At 38.2% G+C, this 25,785-nt stretch overlaps 1 protein-coding gene across 4 annotated transcripts in view; it reads right to left on the bottom strand.

The window, feature by feature from the left end:
* LOC150085658 (LIM domain-binding protein 2-like) overlaps positions 1 to 25,785 on the bottom strand; it is a 323,298-nt gene that overhangs the window by 129,761 nt on the left and 167,752 nt on the right. For all 4 annotated transcript variants that reach the window (XM_090373421.1, XM_090373423.1, XM_090373422.1 and 1 more), the window contains one exon: positions 5,737 to 5,909. In XM_090373421.1, the coding sequence (XP_090229547.1) occupies positions 5,737 to 5,909 (173 nt within the window). The remainder of the gene's footprint in view (positions 1 to 5,736; positions 5,910 to 25,785) is intronic.

Here is a 25,785-nt window from a genome sequence, read left to right as displayed (position 1 = left end):
TTGTTTGTTATTTGGTTTTTAGGAGCATTAGCAACTAAGGCAATATTGCTCCGGGATATGCGGTGGTCATTCCCTGACTTTTCCGCATTCTCCATATTTGGTGGTGACAGGCTCGAACCCCGGTCTAATCAAGAAGCGTGTGCTACGCACTGCTGCTCCTTCCCACCTGGCTACGGAGGCGCCCTCTTTACAAGGTAATTCATTCCTAGCGTGCGCTCGTAAAACTGGAATTTATTCCCATAGACAATGAAATTAGTTGGCTAATTAGTTTATGTTTAAACAATAACTGATTTATCCAAAGAAATGAAAATGTAGCCTGTAAAATCAAGCATTTATAATAATAAAGATATTATTTATGACTTACAAAGGTTAAAGGTGTTTATTTTTCATCATCATCATCGACTAAATGCACACTCATTGATCACTCATTATTGGCTCAGAACTTGTTTGGTTTGTTGCACAAGGAGGAGTCTTCTTCAGAAATGTTTCAAGAGTCGTTTGTTTCCAAGATAATCTTCTCTTTTAATTATAAATTTCACGATTGCATGCATAAGCATTTTTTAACGGCACACACAAATTGCAACTAACAGTGTGGAGTAACAAGTTTACGAACGCTAAAAAAAAATAAAGAGAAGATTCTGAAAATTTATTTATGACTTTATATGATTGAGGATTTCACTGAAGGGAAACACATTTCACCATAACAGCGCAAAAACCAATACAATTCCAGCAATCGGTATTTTCACAAATGCAATAACATGGAGTTTACTACTTGTTTATAATTGCTTTTTAACAGAAAAGCCCAATAAACTGGAAAGTGCAAATTGTTTTTATTAATAACATTTTAGAGAGATAAATAGCTTAGCCATATAGCAAAAATTTCAACTTCAGAGATCTTGAAACGAATTAAAAAAAAGTGTTATTAGATTCACAGTACAATATTTTAACAATACGATGGTGTCTCTGGAACTGATTAATATCGTAAAGTGGGGTACACTATTGTATAGCTATGCACTTGGTTTGGAATGTAATATTTATGAATGTTTAACATTCATTTTTTGCAATTAATGTTCATATTTTCGATTTTGTTGATACCTGGGGGAAAAAAACTCATAAACCCGGGAACTCGTAAAGCGAGAACTGCCTGTATTTTCACATCTCCAGTACATGGGAACTTCCCCTGAGTCCAAGGAGGCTCTCATAATTATGGCTAAGGGATTGCTTACTTCCTTTGCCACCTCCTTTAATATAATTGGATAGATTACATCAACCTCGGGTACTTAAGGTATAACTTCAACAATTTCTCCTCCACTTTGCTCTCAGTTATACCAAAATCATTTAGCTTCCTGTTAGATAAACTTCTCGCATTTTCCTCCCTTAATAACTCCTCGTGTGAATGTATATGCAAAATACTCATTCTGATTGACAGCTATCTCAGCAGGATCATCAATGCTCGAACCATCAATATCAAGTGGAGCTGATTCGTCCCCTTTCTTCTAGTTTATAAAACTAAAGAAGTTCTTGCTGTTTTTCTTGGTATCCTTTGCCAAAGATTTCTTGTAATCTGCTTACGCTTGCCTAACCTCCTTTGTGACTTGATTACAGACTAGCTTATATCTAAGCTTTGTAGGCATCACATGCATTTTTTTTTCTCTGCCACGAGTCTCATTAGTTCATCTGACATCCATTTTTTTTTTTTTTTTTTTTAAGAAAAGCACGGACATGAGAGGTACTAGAACCTATAGTAGTCAATACTGTGCTTGGGTTGGAGGTTGCGAAGCGAAGACGAGAGAAGATATTTGTTGACATTAGACTTTAACTTCTGTAGATGGTAAATGGATGTTGGCTGGTAGCAGCACGTGTTCAGACTGTTTTGAAAGAGAGAGTGGGAATTATAGAAGCCAATTCAGAAGTGCCCATGGAAGTATCTGTAGAAAAGGCATGCAGCAGAAACATTACATCTAAGAGACAGCAAGTCGAGAGACTCTGTTAGAGATGAGTCATTAATTGACAGAACTGCCCTCTACTGAACGGAATCTAGAGGAGAGAGTTGTTTGGTTTTTAGGAGCATTAGCAACTAAGGCCATATTGCTCCGGGGATTTGCGGCAGTCATTTCCTGACCTTTCCACATCCTCCTTATTTGGTGGTCACGAGCTCGAACCCCGGTCTAATTAAGAAGCGTGTGCTACGCACTGCTGCTCCTGCCCACCTGGCTACAGAGGTGGCAGAAGAGTGAAGGGGGGTTTGAGGGCACCCCCCAGTTGTGTTAACAATATTCCATGGAAGGACTGATTTGCGATTTGTACAGAGTGAACAACTGTTTGGAAGAAAAGTAACGCCAGAGCGAAAGAGAAAACCAATTTTTTTTTAGATGCGGAGAAAGCAATATTTGTAACGTGCTTGTACCAAGAGAGATTAGAAGTCAGGGTAATCCCCAAAAGGGATATATCAACTTGCCTAGAAATCAAAGTGTCACCAAAGATAAGCATAGGAGCAGAAGAATCTTCTGCGAGATATAAGACAAGACTGAATTTTAGGAGGATTGAAATCAACTAAGTTGTCTTTGCCCCACTGGAGAATTACCAGGAGATCAGCATTTAAGGAATTGGTAGCAGATATTCGAGAAGTTGAAGCTGATTGAGCAGGGCAAGGTTTGTCAAAATGGAATGCAATGTGCTATCATCGGCAAAACTATAGATAGGCTTTCCAGTCAATGGAAGGTCATTAATATACAAGAGGAAAAGAACTGAACCCTGGGGGACACTAGCATTAGTGGAGAAGTGAGAAAACTGGATAACCAATTACAAAAAACAGTTGGCAAACCATAAGATGGAAGCTTGTTAAGAAGCCCTTTATGCCAAACACAATCGAAAGCCTTTCAGATGTCAAGAGCAACTGCTTGCGTTTCACTGAACTTTTTGGCTAAGGTAAAGAAAGCCTGCATGAGAACGACAAGAAACGTCGGATAACTTACGCGGAAAATTAGTTTCCCGACACTGGACTCTAGCACTGCTTGTTCTGTAAACAGACAGTAGGTGTTAACAGTCTGGAGAAGAAATCAAGAAGGATATATTGATTGACAGGTAGGCGTGGCAAACGAAATGATTGGTGGTGGACACGACAGACGACAAGTTACTGTGCAGTCATTGGTTGGCATTATGATGTGCATTTACCAGTAAAGAACGGTACATAATAGTTTTGTAATGAACGGTGAACAGGTAATAATAGCAATGAATCTTTTAAGGTGCTGATTGACTTTATGATATATGTGTATCCGCACGGGTGTCTAAAAATAAAAGTACAATAAAAAAATTAATATTTTGTTAATAAACAATTTATATGCTAGTCCACCCATGATTCTAAAGAAAACAGGTTAGGTTACCCCCCCCTCCATTTCGGGAGGGGTTCAAGTGGAGGTAACCTGACCTTTTTTCACCATTACAGCATATTTTAATACAGTCATTAAAAAAATTTATTTTTTTATGAATGTATTTCTAAATATGACTGATTCTAAATAAAAAAAGGTTAGGTTACACCCTCCACTTCAGGAGGGGTTCAAGTTAAAGTAATTTGACCTTTTTTTCACCATTACGAAATACTGTAATGGTGAAAAAAGGTTGGGGCATGTGCGATTAGGATATTACCATTAGTGCTACTAAACTGATATTATCGTGTGTTGTGTTTGCACACTAATCAGCACATCGTTTGCCAGGCCTACCTGTCAATCAATATATCGTTTTCGACTTTGCTCCAGACCAATAACACCTACCATTTGTTTACCGAGTGAACAGCGCTAGAGTGCCATATCGGGAAATTAATTTTTCGCGTAAGTTATCCAACGTTTCTCGTCGTTCTCGTGCAGGCTTTCTTTACCTTTGCCAACTTTTGCAACTGAATGTGTCCATAAATGGGCAACATAAGCCAGAATATCACCAGTTGATCGACACCGATGGAATCCATGCTGGAGATCAATCATCACACTGAAGGTTTCTAGATAGTTTAAGAGTTGGCAGTTAATTGATTTCTCCATTAATTAGAAAGAGTAGAAGTAATTGCAATGGGATAATTGGATGGGAGGGATTTGTCGCCCTTTTTTAGGAACTGTCTGGATATGAGCAAATTTCCAAGTAGAAGGAAAAACACCTTAGAAAGCAAAAAAAGGTGGCAAAGAACAGGAGTAAGTTCAGGAGGATAGGTTTTCAGAACAAGTGGAGAAATACCATCAATATCTGGAGCTTTCTTAGCATCAAGATTCATCGACATCCTTTTGACGGAAGACCACAGAAGACATTGAATGGAGCATGTTGGGAATGGTGGGAGGTGTTTTACCATGGCCTTAAGGCCTAATCCATAACTTTGAACAGTATTTCTCAATCGCTATGAAAAGCCTAGGAGCTTCCACAATTACTTCCTTGAATGCTTTTCATTTAGAATTTGCTTTTGGTAACATCATCAGTTGGTGCCACTCTAAGGAATTTAAAAACTATCCGAGACTACTGTAATCAACTCTACGAAAGCAAAAACCCATCTCTTTACCCCTGATGGTAGTTATGTCTTTAAGTAAATTCTACATCAATACACTGTGATGACTATCATCTATTGGTTTCTTTATCTGCAAATTCTTAACGCATGAATAATCACTGCTGATAACCAGATCAAAAGTATTACTCTCTCTGGTTGCCTCTCTAACATGCTGCTGTAGAAAACAACCATTTAGTAAACCCACAAAATTCTTGCTGGTGTGTGAGTGACCAACTCACAAGTTCCAGTCAATATCTCAGAAGTTAAAATCTCCCATTATAAGACAATCTGATTTACTGGCCCTCTATTTCTCTGTACAGTTGTTTGTTGTACTCAGAGTCATAAGGCCTATAACACACTCCTACTCTCATTTTTGTTTCCCTAGTGCTTATGTCACACCAAACTGACTCAACATTGCACTGTCCATCCATCCATATCAACTGGATGCACTTCCTGAGATTTTATTTGTTTCTTAGCTAACAGCATAACCCCTCCTCCCTTCATATACACATTGTACTCTCCAAATTCCAATTCTGCACTGCTTATATCTGTGTGAGACACAACGTCTCTGATATCCCAACAATATCTGTCTTTGATGTCTTGAGAAGCACTTCAAACTCAAATTTATTTACTATACCCCTGGCATTGGCATACATGCACCTATTCTTAACCTTAGTTACCTTAACCCACCAGTCTCTGAAAACCCCAGCACCTCACCCTCCATTCTAATAGAAGCAGTGCAAGAATCACTTTCACCTCTGCCTGAAGGCACTGTTAATCTTTTAGTCTATGAATCTTCCCCGGCTAGCAGTTTTCCGACCCATCTAACACTGCCTCAATAGCATCAGCAAATATTCTTGCACCCCTTCTATTTAAGTGTTTCCCATCCCTTTAGAAGCATCAATGGGATAGACTTAAGTAGTATCCTGGCAACAGGAATCAAATTCTGTTATTAGCAATTGTATATGAGCTGATATCAGGCAAAAGTAGAAAAATCAAGTTCCACATTTTTTCTTGATCTGTGTTATTGTCAATCTGCCTATTTATTCATTATACAGTCAATCACAAAAGTAATGAAGTGAAATTAGTAATGTTATAAAAATTATCATACAAATATACCATATTGACTGGCAGCTTACTTTCACATAGTTATTCTATATATTCTAAAATGACTTTTTCCTAGTACATATAAGATGTATTTAAAATAAACATACCTTACTATAAAGTGGCTTACCATGGTGAGTCACCATGGTGCACTGATCACAGTCTAAAGTAATGGTTGTATTATGAAAAGATTCCTTTGGATGTTTTAAATTAAAGTACAGGTCTGTCACTCCTCCTTCAAAGATGCTCCGAAAATATCGAGGAATCAGTGTCCTTCCAATGGCTACAAAAATAAAGTTCCTTATTAGCTTCTAAACTTACTGATTTCTCCATATTTTATGACTCAAAGTTAAATATAGTTATTTAAATTTTTCAAAATTAAGTATTTTAATATTTACAAAAAACTACCTGTATAACAAGATACTACCACATTAGATAGAAAAAAACTTTCTGTAAATTATGCTACTTATCATTTGATTGTAAAAACTTACTGTGCAGTGTAAGAGATAAAGACATGCTACATGCATGTTTCTTCTTTCTTTTTTTAAAAAAATCTCTTCAATGCTTTTCATTTCAGAACTATTTCAACAATTTATTGACTAAATATGTTTAATTTAAATATTAATGGTTTTTTAAATGTTTCAGTCAAGATTTCATTCAAGCTGTCCAAGAAAGCTTGACTGAAATCAAACAAGTCCCATTTAACAACAGCATCAAGGAATATGTGCAGGTGACTAGAAGCCTACGGCAGATATAAGCTATCTGTAATCAAGTCACAAAGGAGGTTAGGCAAGTGAAGGCTGATTATGAGAAATCTTTGGCATAGGATGCAAAGACTTCTTTATATAAATTCTAGAAGGAAGGGGATGAGTCAGATTGGTCCACGATGTTGGTGGTTCTACTGTCAATGATCCTGCTCAGATAGCTGACAAACAATGAGTATTTTGTATCTACATTCCCACATGAGGAATTCTGAAGGAAGGGGAGGACAGAAGTTTATTAAACTCCAACAGGGAGCTAAATGATTTTGTAATAACGGAGAGAAAGTGGAGGAGAAATTGTTGAAGTTAAACATAAAAAATGCACCTGGGGCAAATGGAATCTATCCAGTTATATTGAAGGAGGCACCGAGGGAAGTTAGCAAACCCTTAGCCATAATTATGAGAGCATCCTAAGATTCAGGGGAGGTCCCCATGGATTGGAGATGTGCAAATGTAACCCCAATTCACAAAGGGGGCGGGGGGTCAAAGGGTGACACAAATAATTATAGACATGTTAGTTTAACTTCTGTTCTGGGGAAAATAATGGAGTCACTGATTAAAGAAGTGATGCAGGATCACCTAGACAAGACTGCAGTAACAGTTCAGACACAGCATGGGTTTGATAAGGGAAAGTCTTGTCTGACCAATTTGAATGGATACTACGATGTGATCACAAAGGAACTGGATGCAAAAAATAATTTTTATATCATATACTTGGATTTCAGAAAAGCTTTTGATACTGTTGCACATGGAATACTGCTGTACAAATTGGAGCAATGCGACATTAAGGGCAAGTTGCTGCTATGGATAAAGGGATGGTTGAGTGGGAGATGGCAGAGAGTAGTAATAAATGGATACTGCTCTACGTGAACTAATGTTATTAGTGGTTCAGCCCACATACGCACCCAGGTTCGGTGTGTGGCCCATTGTAACTGTTTGCAGGCCAGTTGCTGGATAATCCACAAGATCGGACCTATTGATAACTTCCAAGGAGGCTTGGAAGTTATCAATAGTGTATGATCTCACTGCCTTTACTCTGCCAGATCGTGACTGGAGGGAGTCCTAGTAGCGAGTATGTGGTGCGGGGGAGCATTGTCAAGGCCACAATATGTCAACTGGTTTAATTCTTGCCACGTGTATGCCATATCCAAAAATTTCATTACCTCATACAGCATGTCCTCCCCATCTTTTCTTACTACAGAATACATCATGAATTGTCAAATCAATAGAACAAACTTATCTACAAAAAGACCTAAACCTCCTAAAAAACTTCCTCATTCATTTCACAAATATACATGGTCTGACTTCTAATCTCAATGATGTCTATTTCCACTTACAGTCTGCTAAACCACAATGTCCTTTTTCTGAAAGAATCCCAGTTATCGGTTGATTCACTCACTGCTCATCTCAGTTATCTGAATTATTCATTGTATAATTCCTTTTGCTTCAAAGGTGGAACTTGTGCATATGTCTGCTCTGATATTCCTTGTCAGAGACTTAGTAATTTGGAATCTCCTCTTTTCAATATTCTTTGTCTAAGATGCATTTAGAGCTAAAGCCTCAAGCTGCGAGCAAATTTAGCCTATGTATATATTAAGTGCAATAGCATCATTAATACACAGCCATTTTTGAATAAACAGAATATTTATAAGGCGGCATCGTTTTAAGTTATATCTCATATTGTGAATACCTTCACGAGTTGCCATGATATTGCACTAATTCGAATAAGTAACGCTTAACCTAAGGAAAAGACTAATGTTATTTATTCTAAGATAGGTACCACTACCCAGATGGCACCGTTTCAGGGCTATTTGGCCCTTCGGTTAGGTACCCAAGTGATGCAATGATGGTAAAACAGTTATGAAGTATAACTCCACAATATGAGAGATGCCTGATGGTATATGATGTAGTAGTAGTAGTAGTAGTAGTGGCATGTGATGCAAGAAAGCAAATGTATGAGCTTATGGAGCATCAGCCAAAAAAAAAAAAAATTCACACCATTCCCTGTAAATCCCTGTCCAGTTCCTCCTTAAATTTATTTAACCTATCAACTTCCACAACAGCAGATGGAAGTTTGTTCTAGCAATTAACCACCCGCTGGCTAAAGGCAAATTTCCACATATCTATTCTACATCTGTCTTTTCTTAATTTGAATTTATGCCTCCGTAGGTTCGTAATCCGAACAAGTGTAAGGATCCCATCATAATTCAGCGTGCTTAACCCATTCAAGGCCTTATACACCTCAATCAGATTACTGCACAGGTGCCTAGTCTCCAGCCACTGCAATTTGCAGACTTAAGCCTCTCTTGGTAAGAGGATCCCTTCATTCCCCTCACCAATCTTGTTGCCCTTCTCTGTACACGCTCAAATAAATCTACATCCTTCCTAAAATGAGGCCTCCAGACCTGCACGCAGTACTCAAGGCGTGGCCTGACCATTGCCTTATACAGAGGGATAATCACCTCCTTTTCCCTGCTAGCAAAATTCCTATATATCATTGACAAAACCCCATGACCTGCCCTGGCAGCCTGTCTGCATTGCTCAGAAAACTTCATATCTGACTGCACAATTACTCCCAGGTCTTTTTCATTTTCTACCACCTTAAGTGTAGTACCACACAGTTGGTACGTTTCTCCGGGGTTACTTCTACCCATATGCAGTACTTTGCATTTGTCAAGGTTAAACTTCAGTTGCCACTTCTTAGCCCATCTGCCCAAATTATCTAGATCCTGTTGAAGTAGCACACTGCCATTACTGTCATTAACAACCCTGCCAACTTTGTATCATCTGCAAACTTCGACATTAAGCCTTATATACCTTCATCAATATCACTGATAAATATACAAAACAACAGTGGACCTAACACCGAACCCTGTGGGACACCACTAATAACATTAGTCCAAGAAGAGCAGCACCCATTGATTACCACCCTCTGTCTTCTCGCACTTAACCATCCTTTTATCCATTGTAGCAAATTACCCTTAATACCATTCTGCTCCAATTTGTACAATAGTCTTCCATGCGCAACAGTGTCAAAAGCTTTCCTGAAATCCAAATATATGATATAAAAATTATTTTTTGCATCCAGTTCCTTTGTAACCACATCATAATATCCTATCAAATTTGTCAGACAAGACTTTCCCTTAACAAACACATGCTGTGTCTGAATTATTGCTGCAGTCTTGTCTAGATGATCCTGCAATGCATCTTTAACCAGCGACTCCATTATTTTATCCGGAACAGAAGTTAAACTAACTGGTCTGTAATTACTCGTGTCACCCTTTGATCCCCCTTTGTGAATTGGGGATACATTTGCACATCTCCAGTCCGTGGGAACCTCCCTTGAGTCCAAGGATGCTCTCATAATTATGGCTAAGGGTTTCTTAGTTGCTTTGCCGCCTCCTTTAATATAACTGGATAGATCACATCCACCCCAGGTGCTTTTCTTACGTTTAACTTCAACAATTTCTCTTCCACTTTGCTCTCAGTTATTACAAGATCATTAAGCACCCTGCTACAATTTGATAACATTCTGCCATTTTCAAACCTTAATAATTCCTCACGTGTGAATGTAGATGCAAAATACTCATTCAGTTTGTTTGCTATCTGAGCAGGATCATCAACAGTAGAACCATTGATGTCAAGTGGACCAATCAGATTCATCCCCTTCCTTTTAGAGTTTATATAAGTAAAGAAATCCTTGCTGTTTTTCTTAGCATCTTTTGCCAAGGATTTCTTGTAATCTGCCTTCGCCTGCCGAACCTCCTTTGTCACCTGATTACAGATTAACTTATATCTGCCATAGGCTTCTGAGTCGCTTGATAATTTATATGCATCCCATGCATTTTTCTTCTCTGTTACGAGTCTCATTAGTTCATTTGACAACCATTTAGGCCTAAACCTTGAACAATATTTCTTAATAGGTATAAAACTTTTAGTAGCACCCACGATAAATTCCTTGAATGCTTCCCACTTAGAATTTACTGTTGGTAACATAGTCAGTTGATCCCACTGTACAGAATTTAAGAACTGTCGGAGACCCCTGTACTCGCCTTTACGGAAGCAAAAACCCTTTCCTTTACCCCTGATGGTAATTAAATCTTTAAGTAAATCCCACGTCAGTACACTGTGATCACTGCCACCTAGTGGTTCTTTTATCTGCAAATTCCTAATACATGAATGATCACTGCTGATAACCAGATCAAGAGTATTACTTTCTCTGGTTGCCTCTCAAACATGCTGCTGCAGAAAACAATCATCCAATAAATCCACAAAAGTCTGACTAGTGTGTGAGTGACCAACCCACAAGTTCCAGTCAATATCTGGGAAGTTAAAATCCCCCATTATAAGACATTCCGATTTACTAGCCCACTATTTCTCTGTACAATTGTTCATTGTACTCATTGGAGTCATTAGGCCTATAACACACTCCTACTCTAATTTTTGCTTTTGCAGTGCTTATGTCACACCAAACTGACTCAACAGTGCACTGTTCATCTATATCAACTGGATGCACTTCTTTTGATTTTATGTTTTTCTTTATTAACAGCATAACACCTCTTCCCTTCCTATCCTGTCTATCCATTCTGTACACATTGTACTCCCCAAATTCCAGTTCGGCATTCCTTATATCTGTGTGACACCATGTCTCTGATATCACAACAATATCCGCCTTTGATGTCTTGACTAACACTTCAAATTCATCAAATTTATTTACTATACTTCTAGCATTGGTATACATGCACCTATTCCTATTCCCATCCACTCTAACACATCCCATATACCCACCTGTTTCACGATGACTGACATCCGTCCCTGAAACCCCCAACACCCCTCGCTCCAGGTCGCTACTTATTCTAATAGAAGTTGTGCAAGAATCACCTTCACCTCTGCCTACGGCTACTGTTAAACTATTAGTTCTTGTATCCCCCCCAAGCTATCAGTTTTCCGACCCACCTAACACTGCCTCGATAGCATCAGCAAATATTCTTGCACCCTTTCTATTTAAGTGTATCCCATCTCTGTAGAAGCAGTCTGTCCTGTTAACAAGTACAGTCCAGAATGAAAAAAATTCTACCCCTTGAGCCTTGCACAATCTTTCCAGGGCCGAATTGATCGACAAGGCTCTCATCATATACTCCCTCCTATCGTGTCTGGGCAGAATTGCAGACACTTTCAAATTCAACCCTAATTCACGGCTTTTTTTCATCAGTGACCTGTACTTGTTAAGTAATTCTGCCGGTCTCCTACTCTTAATATCATTAGTGCCAACGTGTACAACTATATCACCTTTTGTGCCCTTTAAAGATGATATCTGCTCTACAACGTCATCAACCTTAGACTAAGATTGATGTATTTAGACTAAGATGCATTTAGGACTAAATGCCTCAAGCTCCGAGCAAATTTAGACTATGTATATATTAAGTGCAATAGCATCATTAATACACAGCCATTTCTGAATAAACAGAATATTTATAAGGCGGCATCGTTTTAAATTATATCGCATATTGTGAATACCTTCACAACGAGTTGCCATAATATTGCACAACTTCGAATAAGTAACGCTTCACCTAAGGAGAAGACTAATGTTACATATTCTCAGATAGGTACCACTACCCAGACGGCACGGTTTCAGGGCTGTTTCTTCAGTGGGTGGGTAGGTACCGAAGTGATGCAATGATGGCAAAACAGTTATGAAGTATAACTCCACAGCTAAATACATCATACACCATCAGGTCGCTAGTCTAAATACATCATACACCATCAGGTCGCTAGTCTAAATACATCATACACCATCAGGCGGCTAGTCTAAATACATCATACACCATCAGGCCGCTAGTCTAAATACATCATACACCATCAGGCATCTCTCATATTGTGGAGTTATACTTCATAACTGTTTTGCCATCACTCCATCACTTGGGTACCTACCCACTCACCGAAGAAGGGCCAAATAGCTCTGAAACGGTGCCATCTGGGGAGTGGTACCTATCTGAGAATAAGTAACGTTAGTCTTCTCCTTAGGTGAAGCATTACTTATTCGAAGTAGTGCAATATCATGGCAACTCGTTGTGAAGATATTCACAATATGAGATATAACTTAAAACGATGCCGCCGTATAAATATTCTGTTTATTCAGAAATGGCTGTGTATTAATGATGCTATTGCACTTAATATATACATATTCTTTGTCTTAAAATCTTTCTACCACATTCTGTCAAATTCATCTACCGACTCGACATCATTCTCCCAACTCCACTGATCACGTGGAAATCTTTGAAACTTTACTTTCTCCAATCCAACTTTCCTAAAAGTAAGCAAATTTTCCTTGGTGATTTTTATGTTCATAACTCCAGCTGGCCTCCATTTTCTAGTCACACGGATCCAGCTGGTCGAGATGCTGAGGCTTTTGCAATTACTGATGACATTGCACAGGTTGTTCATTTACTTACCAGAATACCAGACAATCATAACCACATATCCAACAAGTTTGATCTTTTTCTCACAAATAACCCATCTAAGTGCACGGTTGAGGTGAGTGGTCCTCTAGGCTCCTCAGATCACAACTTGGTGATTGTCTCTTTTCCAATGCAGCCTTTCGCTAGTAGCCATTCTCAAGCTCATGTTGTTTGTCATTACAAGAATGACAAATGGGATGATCTATGACATTTCTTTTCCTTGGTTGGATTACTGTTTCAAATCTTCTGATGTCAACGTTTGCTCAAATCATGTCGGTGAAATTATTCATATAGTGATGAAATCCTTTATTCCACATTCCACCTTAAAATCTCATCCTTTGTCTAAACCTTAGTTGTCCAATAAATGTGCTAAGTCTCTTCAAGAGAAGAATGTTGCATATCATTACTGGCTTGTATCCATAACTCCAGGTTCATCTTCTGCCTACACCAAAGCTCAACAATTGTAAAGCAGTTATTAATCAGTATATACTATATTTCACACAGGCTAAGAGTAGAAAACTTGCTTCTTGACCAAATGGTAGCCAAGCATTCTGGTCTCTTGTGAAAGCTATTGGCCACAACTTTTGCCCATTCTATTTCCAACTCTGTTAAAAGCAGATGGTTCTATTGCCAGTTCAGCCAAAAGTAAAGCTGACGGGCTAGCATCCTACTTTTCATCCAACTCGTGTATTGATGATCTTGATAAACCACCTCCTACAAATCCCAGTATACTCTTTTCAATGCCTCCTGTGGTCTTCCGTCAAAAGGATATCAGAAGGATTTTGAATAATCTTGATGCTAAGAAAGCTCAAAGTCTTGATAGTTTCTCCACTTGTGTGTATTTCTCACAAAGGTGACACTTTTTTTCTCTTTCTTATTCCAAAGCTGTTTTCCCTGCTGCTTGGAAATTTGCTCATATCCAGCCATTTCTTAAAAAGTGTGACAAATTGTTCCCATCCAATTATTGTCCCACTGCACTTATTTCTGCTCTTTCTAAAGTAATGGAGAAATCAATTAAATACCAACTCAAATTATCTAGAAACTTTTAATCTGATCAACAATTGCCAGTATGGATTCAGTCAGTGCTTCATCAAATGCTGATATTCTGGTTTATTTTATCACAGTCTATGGATAAATTAAATGGAAAAGTTTAGTTAAAGTCAAGAAGTTGCTGTTTACATTTCAAAGGCATTTGATCGTGTTTAGCATAAGGGTCTTCTAAATAAGCTTCCATCTTATGGTTTGCCAACTGTTTTTATAATTGGATATCCAGTTTTCTCTCTGACCACTCACTGTGAGTGATGGTAGGTGGCTCTCTGTATTTTAACTTCTCCATTAATGCTGGTATTTCCCAAGGTTCAGTTCTTTCTCACCCTGTTTTCCTCTTGCATACTACTGACCTTTCATTGACAAGCAATCCTATCCAGTTTTCTGATGATACCACATTGCATTCCACCTTCCAATTTGAGAAACCTTGCCCTGCACAAACAGCTTCAACTTCAAATATTCACTACCAATTCCTTAAATGCTGATATCTGAGAGCTGCTGGAATGAGTACAGAGAAGGGCAACAAGATTAGTGAATGGAACAAAGGGGTGCTCTTACGAAGAAAGGCTTAAGTTTTGCAAATTACAGTGTCTGGAGACTAGGCACCAGCGAGGTGATCTGATAGAGGTGTATAAAGCCTTGAATGGTTTGAGCATGCCCAATGCTGATGGAATTCTTCCTCTTGCTCAGAATAATCACCTGAGAGGGCATAAATTCAAATTGAGGAAAGACAGATGTAGGATAGACGGGCGGAAATTTGCCTTTAGCCAGCGGGTGGTTGGTTGGTGGAACAGACTTCCATCCCTTGGGGTGGAGGTTGATAGCCTAAATAAGTTTAAGGCTCAGCTGGACAGGTATTTTGAACGAACAGAGGGGTGAAGTGGAAGTGGGTTTTTTTTTTTTTTTGGCTGATGCTGCATAAGCTTGCTTTCTTGCATCAAATGCCTCTACTAATACTAATCTAGTGGAGCAAAGGTAAGTTAGTTGATTTGAATTCTTCTAAAACTCATTCCTGTTTTATATCTCACAAAAAGGATTTCTCTGCTCCTATCTTTGATGACATTCTGATTTCTAGGCAAGGTCATATCTCTATTGGGGATTACCCTTCCTTCTAATATCTCTTAAAATAAGCTTATTATAAATATTGCTTCCTTTTCATCTAAAAATCTGGGTTTTCTCTTTTGCTCGGTATTACTTTTCTTCCAAACAGCTCTTCACTCTGTACAAATCACAAATCTGCCCTACCGTGGAATATTGTTCCCACATTTGGGTCAGTGCCCCCAAAAACTTCTCTCAAGCTTCTAGGTTCAATTCAAAAGAGGGAATTTATGTTAATGAAATTTATGGGAATTTATGTTATTAATGATTCATCTCTCCACTCTGTCTTAGACATTCTGTTTCTGCTGCATGCCTTTTCTATAGATACTTCCATGGATACTGCTCTTCTGAATTAGTTTCTAATGCCCGCTCTCTTTTCCAAAGCAGTCTGAACATGTACCACAACTAGTCAACATCCTTTTACTGTCCAACTTCAAACTCACAGACCCAATTTTTCTTCTTCCTTATTTATTCAACTCTGTTTTCTGGAACAACTTTCCTTCATTCATATTTCCCAAACGTTACAATCTACAGAAATTCAAGTCTAATGTGAACAAGTCTCTTCTTTCTATTCTCAACCCTCAAACCCATGCATGGTACTAAGTACTATAGGTTCTAATACCTCTCGTGCTTGGATTTCTTAAAAAATAAATAAATAATATATATATATATATATATATAATAAGAGGATCTTTAGATTCAGGGGAGGTCATTGTCGACTGGAGATGCGCAAATGTTCCCAGTTCACAGAGCGGGATTAAAGGATGACATCAGTAATTACATACCTTGGCTTAACTTCTGTTCCAGGGTAAACAATGGATTCACTAGTTAGAGAAGTAATGCACAACCATCTAGACTGGAGTACAGTTATAGCATGGATCTGGTAAAGGTTCAATCTTGACTGACAATCTGATTGGATACACTGATGTAGCAACAAAGGAACTGAATGAAAAAAATAATTTTATGATATAGACTTAATAGATTACAGGTTTTTTTTTTTTTTTTAAGAGAATTAGCAACTAAGGCCATATTGCTCCGGGATATGCGGTGGTCATTCCCTGACCTTTCCGCATCCTCCGTATTTGGTGGCGATGGGCTTGAACCCCAGTTAGATTACAGGAAAGCCTTCAATACTGTCACACATAAAAGACTACTGTACAAATGAGAACACTGTGGCATTACGGGAAAGTTACTGCTATGGATAAAATGATGGTTGAGTAACAGAAAACAGAGTGGTTATCAACAGGCATTGCCCTTTGTGGACTATTGTTATTAGTGGAGTCTCTCCAGGGTTCAATGTGGGTGTATTGTTGTTTTCCATATTTATTAATGATACTGATTAAGGTATATCAGGCTTGATGTCTATGTTTACATTTTGTACAAAGGTTGGCAGAGCAGTTAATGTCAGTAATGCAACAAGACCTAGAAAAATTAGTATATGGGCTTAGAAAAGACAACTGAAGTTTAACATTGACAAGTGCAAGGAACTGCATACGGGTATAGCAGTAATCCCAGATTAACAATGTACTACACTGGTCAGAGAGTGCGAAATGAAAAAGTCCTGGGGTAATTGTGCAGTCAGATATCAGCAATGCTGACAGGGCAGCTTGTGAGTTTTTTTTTTTTTTTTAATGCTTTACTGAAATTTTACCATGCAAAGATAAGTTGACGATTATCCCACCGTATAAAGCAATGGTTAGGTGACATCTTGAGTACTGCCTACAGGTCTGGAAGCCCCATTTTGACAAGTGCAAGGAACTGCATATGGGTATAGCAATAATCCCAGATTAACAATGTACTACACTCATCAGAGAGTGCAAAATGAAAAAGCCCTGGGGTAATTGTACAGTCAGATATCAGCAGTGCTGACAGGGCAGCTTGTGAGTTTTTTTTTTTTTTTTTTTAAATGCTCTACTGAAATTTTACCATGCAGAGATAAGTTGACGATTATCCCACCGTATAAAGCAATGGTTAGGCCACATCTTGATTACTGCATACAGGTCTGGAAGCCCCATTTTAGGAAGAATGGGGGTCTGCTGGAACAGGTGTTGAGAAGGGCAACAAGATCATTCAGGGGAAAAATAGGCTTCATTTCTACAAACTGCAATGTCTGGAGACAGTCACCTGCAAGGCAATCTGTTTGAGGAGGTGTTTAAAGCTTTGAATGGATTGAGCAACCTTAGTGCTGATGGTATTCTTCCTCTTGCTCAGAATGCACACATGTGGGAGCATAAATTCAAATTGCGGAAGGATAGTTGCCAGAAAGATGCGAGGAAGTTTGCTAACAAGTAGTTGATTACTGACACAAACTTCCATCTGTTCTTGTGGAAGTGTGCGGTTTAAATAAATTCAAGGAAGAATTAAAACCATTGTAGAAGATGGACATATGACATGGAATTTTTTTTTTGCTGATGTCGTTATAAGCTTGCTTTCTTGCATCATTTTCCACTACTAACATTAATTTGCTATTAATATAGTGAAAGCATTTTTTTTTTTTTCCAGTATTTAATTTTAACAAGAAGCATAGTTGAGATTTTACATCCATGTAACTATTTACTAAATGACAAGAAAATTTTAAAGCCCTGTCTGAAATTAGTTTCAAGTCAACTCCTCATTTAAACTAAAAAACTGTACACTTCAACAAAATTTCATTGAACCACATTGCTCAATTCACCATCACAAGAAGGTGAATTGAGCAAATTACTAGGGAATCTTTTTGCATCTGAAAAGAGATATGTTATCAAATTTTCATCATGATTTTCATTCAAGTATGAATAAAAGTTAATGATCAATTGTGAGCAATTCTCTTTGATATCCATTTTTACCTCTTGTTTCAATTTCATCCAGTTTGAAATTGAAAATGCAAGGAAAACAAGCTACATAAAAAAAACTTAATTTATCAGTGACAATAAACGCAGTTACATATGAACCTTGTACTTATATAACTGTTTTCACATATTTGTAATTAATTTAAAATTTATTTCTCTTACTGGTTTTTGTACCATCCAACACAATGAGGTGTATAAGCAGGGGTATGCATACCATAGTTTGAGAACCCAAGAACTAGGTTAGCAGTCGGCACCCAATTTTTTCTCCTGGCCATTTCTGTGGCCAGCCAGCCAAGGAAATGGCCACACTGTTAAGAAAAAATTTTCCCTAAATAAATTTATTTTAGAACTTAGCCAAATAAATTCCTTCCGATGAGAGATTTGGCATTAATTTCCTCTCAACACATAAAATAAACTGCGGCTCAAAATTTTAACACAATGCAATTCTTAGTTCAGCTTCTAGATTAATATCAACAAGGCAAGATTAGATCTTGAACTTCAGCTGAGTCACAGAAGAAAATGTTCATTTGAACAGACACATGACACGAACATCAAAAACAATTTGGCAAAAATGGCTTTCAGGGAAGGATACGGTTCATCTTTTAAGACACTTCCTAATTCATTTCACAAATATACGTGGTCTCAATTATAATCTCAACGAAGTCCATTTCCACTTGCAGTCTGCCAAACCCCATGTACTTTTTCTAACAGAATCTCAGTTATCGGTTGATTCAACTATCGCTCATCTCAGATGCCCAAATTATTCGCTGTATGATTCCTTTCGACTCAAAAGGTGGTACTTGTGCATATGTCCATTCTGATATTCCCTGACAGAGACTTGGCAATTTGGAATCTGCTCTCTTTGATTTTCTCTGGCTTAAAATCTCTCTACCTCATTGTGTCAAATTCATCTGTTGTCTCTACCGTTCTCCCAACTCCACTAATCACTTGGAGCTCTTTGACCTCCTCTCTTTGCAACTGGACTTTCTCCAGTCCAACTTTCCTAACAGTGAGGTAATTTTCCTTGGTGATTTTAATGTTCATAACTCCAGATGGCTTCCGTTTTCTAGTCACACCGACCCAGCTGGTCGAGATGCTCAGGCTTTTGCAATTACTAATGACCTTGCACAGATTGTTCATTTACCTACAAGAATACCGGACAATCCTGATCATACAGCCAATACGCTTGATCTTTTTCTCACAAACAACTCTTCTAAGTACACGGTCAAAGTGAGAGGTCCTTTAGGCACTTCAGATCACAACTTGGTGACTGTCTCTTCTCCAATGGAACCTTTATCTCATGGCTATTCCCAACCTCGTGTTGTTTGGCATTACAAGAACAAAATGGGATGACCTGCGAGACTTCTTTTCTTCTTTTCCTTGGTCGGATTACTGTTTCAAAACTTCTGATGTCAACGTTTGCTCAGATCATGTAAGTGAAATTATTCTTGCAGGAATGGTATGCTTTATCCCACACTCCACTTTAAAATCTCGTCCTTTATCTAAACCTTGGTTTTCCAATAAATGTGCTAAGGCTGTTCAAGAGAAGAATGTTGCATATCGTAATTGGCTTGTTTCTAATTCTTCAGTTTCATTTTCTGCATACACCAAAGCTCGCAACAATTGTAAAGCAGTTATTAATCAGTCCAAACTAGAGTTTGAATAGGCTAAGAGTAGAAAACTTGCTTCTTGCCCTAATGGTAGCTGAGCATTCTGGTCTCTTGCCAAAGCTATTGGCTGCAGCTTTTGCCCTTCTGTGCGCCCACCTCTGTCCAAACCAGATGGTTCTGTTGTCACTTCAGCCAAGTATAAAGCTGACTTGCTAGCATCCCATTTTTCTTTCAACTCGCGTATTAATGATCTTGGTAAAACACCTCCAACCATTCCCAACACACTCCATGCAATGCCTCCTGTGGTCTTCCGCCAAAAGGATGTCAGAAGGACTTTGACGAATCTTGATGCTAAGAAAGCTCCAGGTCCCGATGGTATTTCTCCACTTGTTCTCAAAATGTGTGCTCCTGAACTTACTCCTATTCTTTGCCGCCTTTTTTCACTTTCTTATTCCAAAGGTGTTTTTCCTTCTGCTTGGAAATTTGCTCATTAACAGCCAGTTCCTAAAAAGGGTGACAAATCCCTCCCATCACAATTACTTCTACTCTTTCTAAAGTAATGGAGAAATCAATTAACCGCCAACTCTTAAACTACCTAGAAACCTTCCATCTAATCAACGATCGCCAGTATGGATTCCGTCAGTGTCGATCCACTGGTGATATTCTGGCTTATGTTACCCATTTATGGACTCATTCAATGGAAAGGTTAATTGAAACACTAGTAGTTGCTCTTGACATCTCAAAGGCTTTTGATCGTGTTTGGCATAATGGTCTTCTAAACAAGCTTCCATCTTATGGTTTGCCAACTGTTTTTACTAATTGGTTATCCAGTTTTCTCTCTGATCGCTCACTGAAGGTGATGGCTCTGTCTTCTAACTTCTCCACTAATGCCAGTGTCCCCCAAGGTTCACTTCTTTCCCCCACTCTTTTCCTCTTGTATATTAATGACCTTTTTCCATTGACTGGAAATCCTATCCATAGTTTTGCCGATGATAGCACATTGCATTCCACTTTCCATTTTGAGAAACCTTGTCCTGCTCAATCAGCTTCAACTTCTTGAAAATCTGCTATCAATTCCTTAAATGCCAATCTTCACGTAATTCTCCAGTGGGATAAAGACAACTTAGTTGATTTCAACCCTTCTAAAACTCAGTCTTGTCTTATATCTTGCAAAAAGGATTCTTCTGCTCCTATGCTTATCTTTAGTGACACTCCGATTAGGTAAAACGATATATCTCTTTTGGGGATTACCCTGACTTCTAATCTCTCTTGGCACAAGCACATTACAAATATTGCTTCCTCTGCATCTAAAAAACTTGGTTTTCTCTTTTGCTCTCAGCGTTACTTTTCTTCCAAACAGCTGCTCACTCTGTATAAATCGCAAATCCGCCTTGCCATGGAATATTGTTTCCACATCTGGGGTGGTGCCCCCAAAACCTCTCTCAGGCTTCTATATTCCATTCAGAAGAGGGCAGTTAGGTTAATTAATAATTCATCTCTAACAGAGTCTCTCCACTCGCTGTCTCATAGACGTACTGTTTCTGCTGCATGCCTCTTCTACAGATACTTCCATGGGCACTGTTCTTCTGAATTGGCTTCTGTAATTCCCGTTCTCTCTTTCAAAACAGTCCGGACACGTGCTGCCACCAGCCAACATTCATTTACTGTCCAACTTCAAACTCACAGAACCAACTTTTCATCTTCCTTGTTTATTCCTTCAACTGCCGTTTTCTGGAACAACCTTCCTTCATATGTATTTCCTGAAAATTACAGTCTACAGAAGTTCAAGTCCAATGCCGACAAATATCTTCTTTCGTCTTCTCAACCTCCAACCCAAGCACGGTACTAAGTAGTATAGGTTCTAATACCTCCCGTGTTTGGGGTTTACATAAAAAAAAAAAAAAAAAAAAAAAAAAAAGGTTTTGCCATGTTTCAGTAGGAGATTCAACTCTCGCTTGTTCACACTTAACGAAATTCACAAGTTCTTCAGATGACTTTTCAATACTGAAACTAAACGGATCTCTCAAGAACTAAAATGCTGCGTTGAAGTTGTTTGTTATTTGGTTTTTAGGAGCATTAGCAACTAAGGCCATATTGCTCCGGGGATATGCGGTGGTCATTCCCTGACCTTTCCGCATCCTCTGTATTTGGTAGTCACAGGCTTGAACCCCGGTCTAATCAAGAAGCGTGTGCTATGCACTGCTGCTCCTGCCCACCTGGCTATGGAGGTGCCTCTGGGTTGAAGTGCTGGTCAAATTTCTGCATTAAATTTCTGAGCCAATCCACATATTGCTGAAGCTTTTATAGACCACAATCAATATCGTTAGCCTTTTCCAGGTATGGAAAGAGCAAAATCTTGTTTTTGTATCGGCATTGGATTTATTTTTTAATTGAACTCCCGAAAGATCTGAGATTGGTCACAAATGAGTTCCCTTTTCCCTGCAATTTAGTGTTCAGCCCATTCATAGGACTCATTATGTTTGCCAAAACCATAAATCAGATTGCCATCCTTCACTAAATGCATGTAAGCTTTTTAGCCTGCCTCCTTTTCCACCAGAAACTCGTGAATTTGCAGATACATGACAGTAAATTGCTCCAAACCTTTTGGATGACTCAGACATCAAACATTCACATAGAAAACGATGTCATCAAAATCGCAGTCACCCAATTCTTCGAGCAATTCCACAAACTGCTGTTGAACAAAAGTACCACTGCTGTGCAAGTAATTGACGATTTTGATTACTGTTTTCATGATGTCAAGCAGCATTTCATTCCCAACCATTTGTGTGCAGAGACTTTCTTGGTGAAGTATAAAGGGGATAGCAGGATACTAGAAAAAAGTCACCAGATCTTTGAAATACTTGTTCAGAAGCGCAACAAATCCAGATTTTTTTTTCAGTTATTGATGGGGCTCCATCTGTTATGACAACCAATTTGGTCAAATCCAGGCTAAATTTTTGGATAAATAGTCTGATAAACAATCCTACAATGCCAAACACTCATACAATTATTCAAAAATTTTTTAAAATATTTATAACATAATAATTCAATTCACCTAAATCGAGTTGACCACACATTTTTATGAAATGGCCACTTGTGGCCAATAGTTTGCCCACTGCTACATTAGATGATCTGGATGCTTTCTAGAGCATCACCAACAGGTTCTGACTATGTTATGTCTACTTTCTGCTATAGATTGTGCTTATCATGAGTTAGATCACTAGTTGACTTTTAGGCAGGGCACAAATCTAGAAATACATAAGATGTACTAGGTAGATTTTCATTAAAATCAGCAAATGGAGATACTTTTGATCTGCAGTTATATAAGGAAACTGGATCAGTAATGCTGGATGAGATTGGTGCTGCAATTGCCCAATTATTACAAGATTGGTTACAGGAGATGACGGCAAAGGCCATGAGATGCACCCCAGAGAAGAAGTGCTCCAATCAAGTGGTGGACACCAGAAGTGACATCTCTCCATAGAGAAACAATTAAAGCAAAGAAACTGTACGAGAGACGCAAGCATAATGGAGACAATGAAATTGTCTCCATTATGCTTGCGCTGAAATATACACCAGTGACTGTTAGAGAAAAGCATAACACATGGAACAGCCTGGTACAAACACAATGAAACAACAATCATGGGGACTGGTGTACAAACTGCATAGCAACAAATTACGGCACCTTGCTGGGGATTTGCACATCAATGTGCAAATCCCCAGCAGGACGGCTTACTTGGGAGGAGAGTATCACACTAATACTGGATCATCTGGTGGGAGATTTGAACCATCAGAATGGTTGAAATTAATATTTCAGCATATGGAGTATGACACTGCTTAATGAAAACTATTCGGGAGCAGGAAATGAGCCTCAATTTCAAACAGAGAAGTTGAAGATCGGAATTCATAAAATAAAAAATAACAGATGTCCTGATATGGATCTGGTTGAAGGTGAGGTAATTAAAAGAGTAGTTTTTGTATGATGCTAGCATATCTGCTTACTTGAGAGATGGGATTTTCCCAAAAATATTTCTAAAGAGGCTTTGTTGAAATTAATTCTGAAATTGCCATTGAAGCCTCCAGAACTGGTGGATTCATACTATCCGATAGCATTCCTGAGTGGATTGAGGAAAGTCTATGAATGTATACTAGCTGTCAAAATAATGAGATGTCTGCAACAATAGTGTCCTCTCTGATGCACAACATGGTTTCATTTTAGGCAAAGGAATGGAGGATGTGCTTAGGCAGATAGTGACTGTAGTGCAGCAATCACAGGCTAAATACTGTCTAGGTATCTTTATTGATTTTGTGGGAGCATCTGATACAATAAACTGGCAAAGCATCTTAATGGTATGCAAAACTAAAGTGTTCCACTCAGATTTACTTCAACAACAGGAAAGTCACTAAGTCTGCCTTTGGGTCAGTTACAAGAATTGCTTATAGGGGATGTCCACAAGGATCCATATTTGGGCTTATGATGCAGAATCTAGTCTTAATTGACTGCCTGAAACACAACTACATCAATGTAAATATGATAGCATATGCTGATGACCTGATTATGTTAGTGAGGGTGACTCGATCACAACTGGAAGAGTATTTTAAATTCCGTTTTATCAGAGTTGCAATATTGGTGCAATTTGCACAGTCTTCAAGTTTCAAAAAAGAGTAAAACCTTATTGATCAAGGGCCATTATCAGTGACAAGAAATCCAAGGGTCGTGACAGAGGAAGCCAACCTATAATCAGTTAAAACTAAAATATCTGGGAGTAATGATTGACAAGTAGATGTACAGTAAACCCCCGCTATTCGCAGTCGCTGATTTAATATAAAATGAAACCTGAAAAAAAATGTGAATTTTAAAGCGCCGTGAACATTTTCCGCCATAAAAAAAAACATGGGCATGGCTAAATTTATCTTTCCCGGTCAAAACAGCGTTCAGTGGGTGGGGGGGGAGAGAGGGTGACAAAATTGCAAGCGTGGATGTTTCTCGCTAATCCTTGTTCAGTATGTGTTATGCGCTTGTCATGGAAGGTTTCGTCGTTTGCTTTTAATTTATATGCTTATAAATTGAATAAATTTATCAATTTATAAATTGGTATGCTTACAAAAGTGATAAATCTACCGTTTTGCTGTGTAAAACAGACTTTTTCGAGTGTGTTAACGGAAGAAAGTGACTTTATTGTGGACAAGTTCTTTCTAACCCGTACAAAAATATGGCTACGAATAACAAGGGAAATGTGAAAACATCAAAGGTGATGACATTAGCGAATAAAATTGAGTTATTAGACAAAATTTCTAATGGTGAAAGTTTCTCCTCAGTTGCAAAACATAAAATCAATGAGTCAAAGGTATGATCAATCAAGAAATCTGAAGAAAAAATCCGCCGTAGTGTCCGTGAAAACGCACTAATTGCTTCAAAAATTTGCTCTGTAACTCGTGATGTTAAATTAGAAAAAACGGAAAAGGATTTAAATCTGTGGATAGAAGACCGAACTCAAAATAAAATCACTCACCATTTGTGAAAAGGCAAAACTCCTTTATCAACACTTTAGCGAAACTGGTGATAGCACTGGTGGGATAAGTTTTTTAGCTAGCAAAGACGCTGGGTGGAAATATTTGTTTGAAATTTCTAATAAATATTATATTTAATATTAAATTGTTTCTTATTTTAATTTCGATGCCATATGCTTGCATTTCACTATGTATTGGCTATGTACATAGTCATATTACGAAGGTACATATAATACATAGACAAAATTTTAGACTAGTTTTTCTTATATATTTCATACTTTGAACGGAACCCCTTTATTACTATGGGAGCCATAACTCAGTATTCACTTTTTCGGTATCTGCGGCATTTCTCAGGAACGTAACCCCCGCGAATAGCGGGGGTTTACTGTACTTCATAATCCATATATTGAGATGTGGATTATAAAACTCGAACGTTTGTGGGCATGATTTCTCAAATTACAAGGAAAGAACGGAGCATCAGGAGTAAAACATTGGCTTTATTTTATGACTGCATTTTGCTGCCAATTATGGGGTATGCATAACATATATGGTTGGACTCTGCTTTGCAGAAATTCAATGTGCACAAGATCTTTTCAATTCAGCAATTTATCCTATTGAAAATGTGTATGGCCTGACAAACTGTGTCTACTGATGCACTACAATTTAACAGGTTACCTACCACTGGATTTACACCTGGTGTTTCTATCAACGAATTATCATCTAAGAAAGGGCTGCCATATAACTTGAAATAGATTGCAATGCAACTTACAAATAAAGGAAGCGTCTATGGACAGAATTGGTAAAACAGTAGCAAGAACAGAGCGTTGGAGCAATTATGTGAAAGGA

This window comes from Mastigoproctus giganteus, chromosome 5, assembly GCF_048544385.1.
Source record: "Mastigoproctus giganteus isolate SK-2022 chromosome 5, ASM4854438v1, whole genome shotgun sequence".
Lineage (NCBI taxonomy): Eukaryota > Metazoa > Arthropoda > Arachnida > Uropygi > Thelyphonidae > Mastigoproctus > Mastigoproctus giganteus.
The sequence above is the reverse complement of the archived record's forward strand: the minus strand, read 5'-3'. Positions and strand labels throughout refer to the sequence as shown.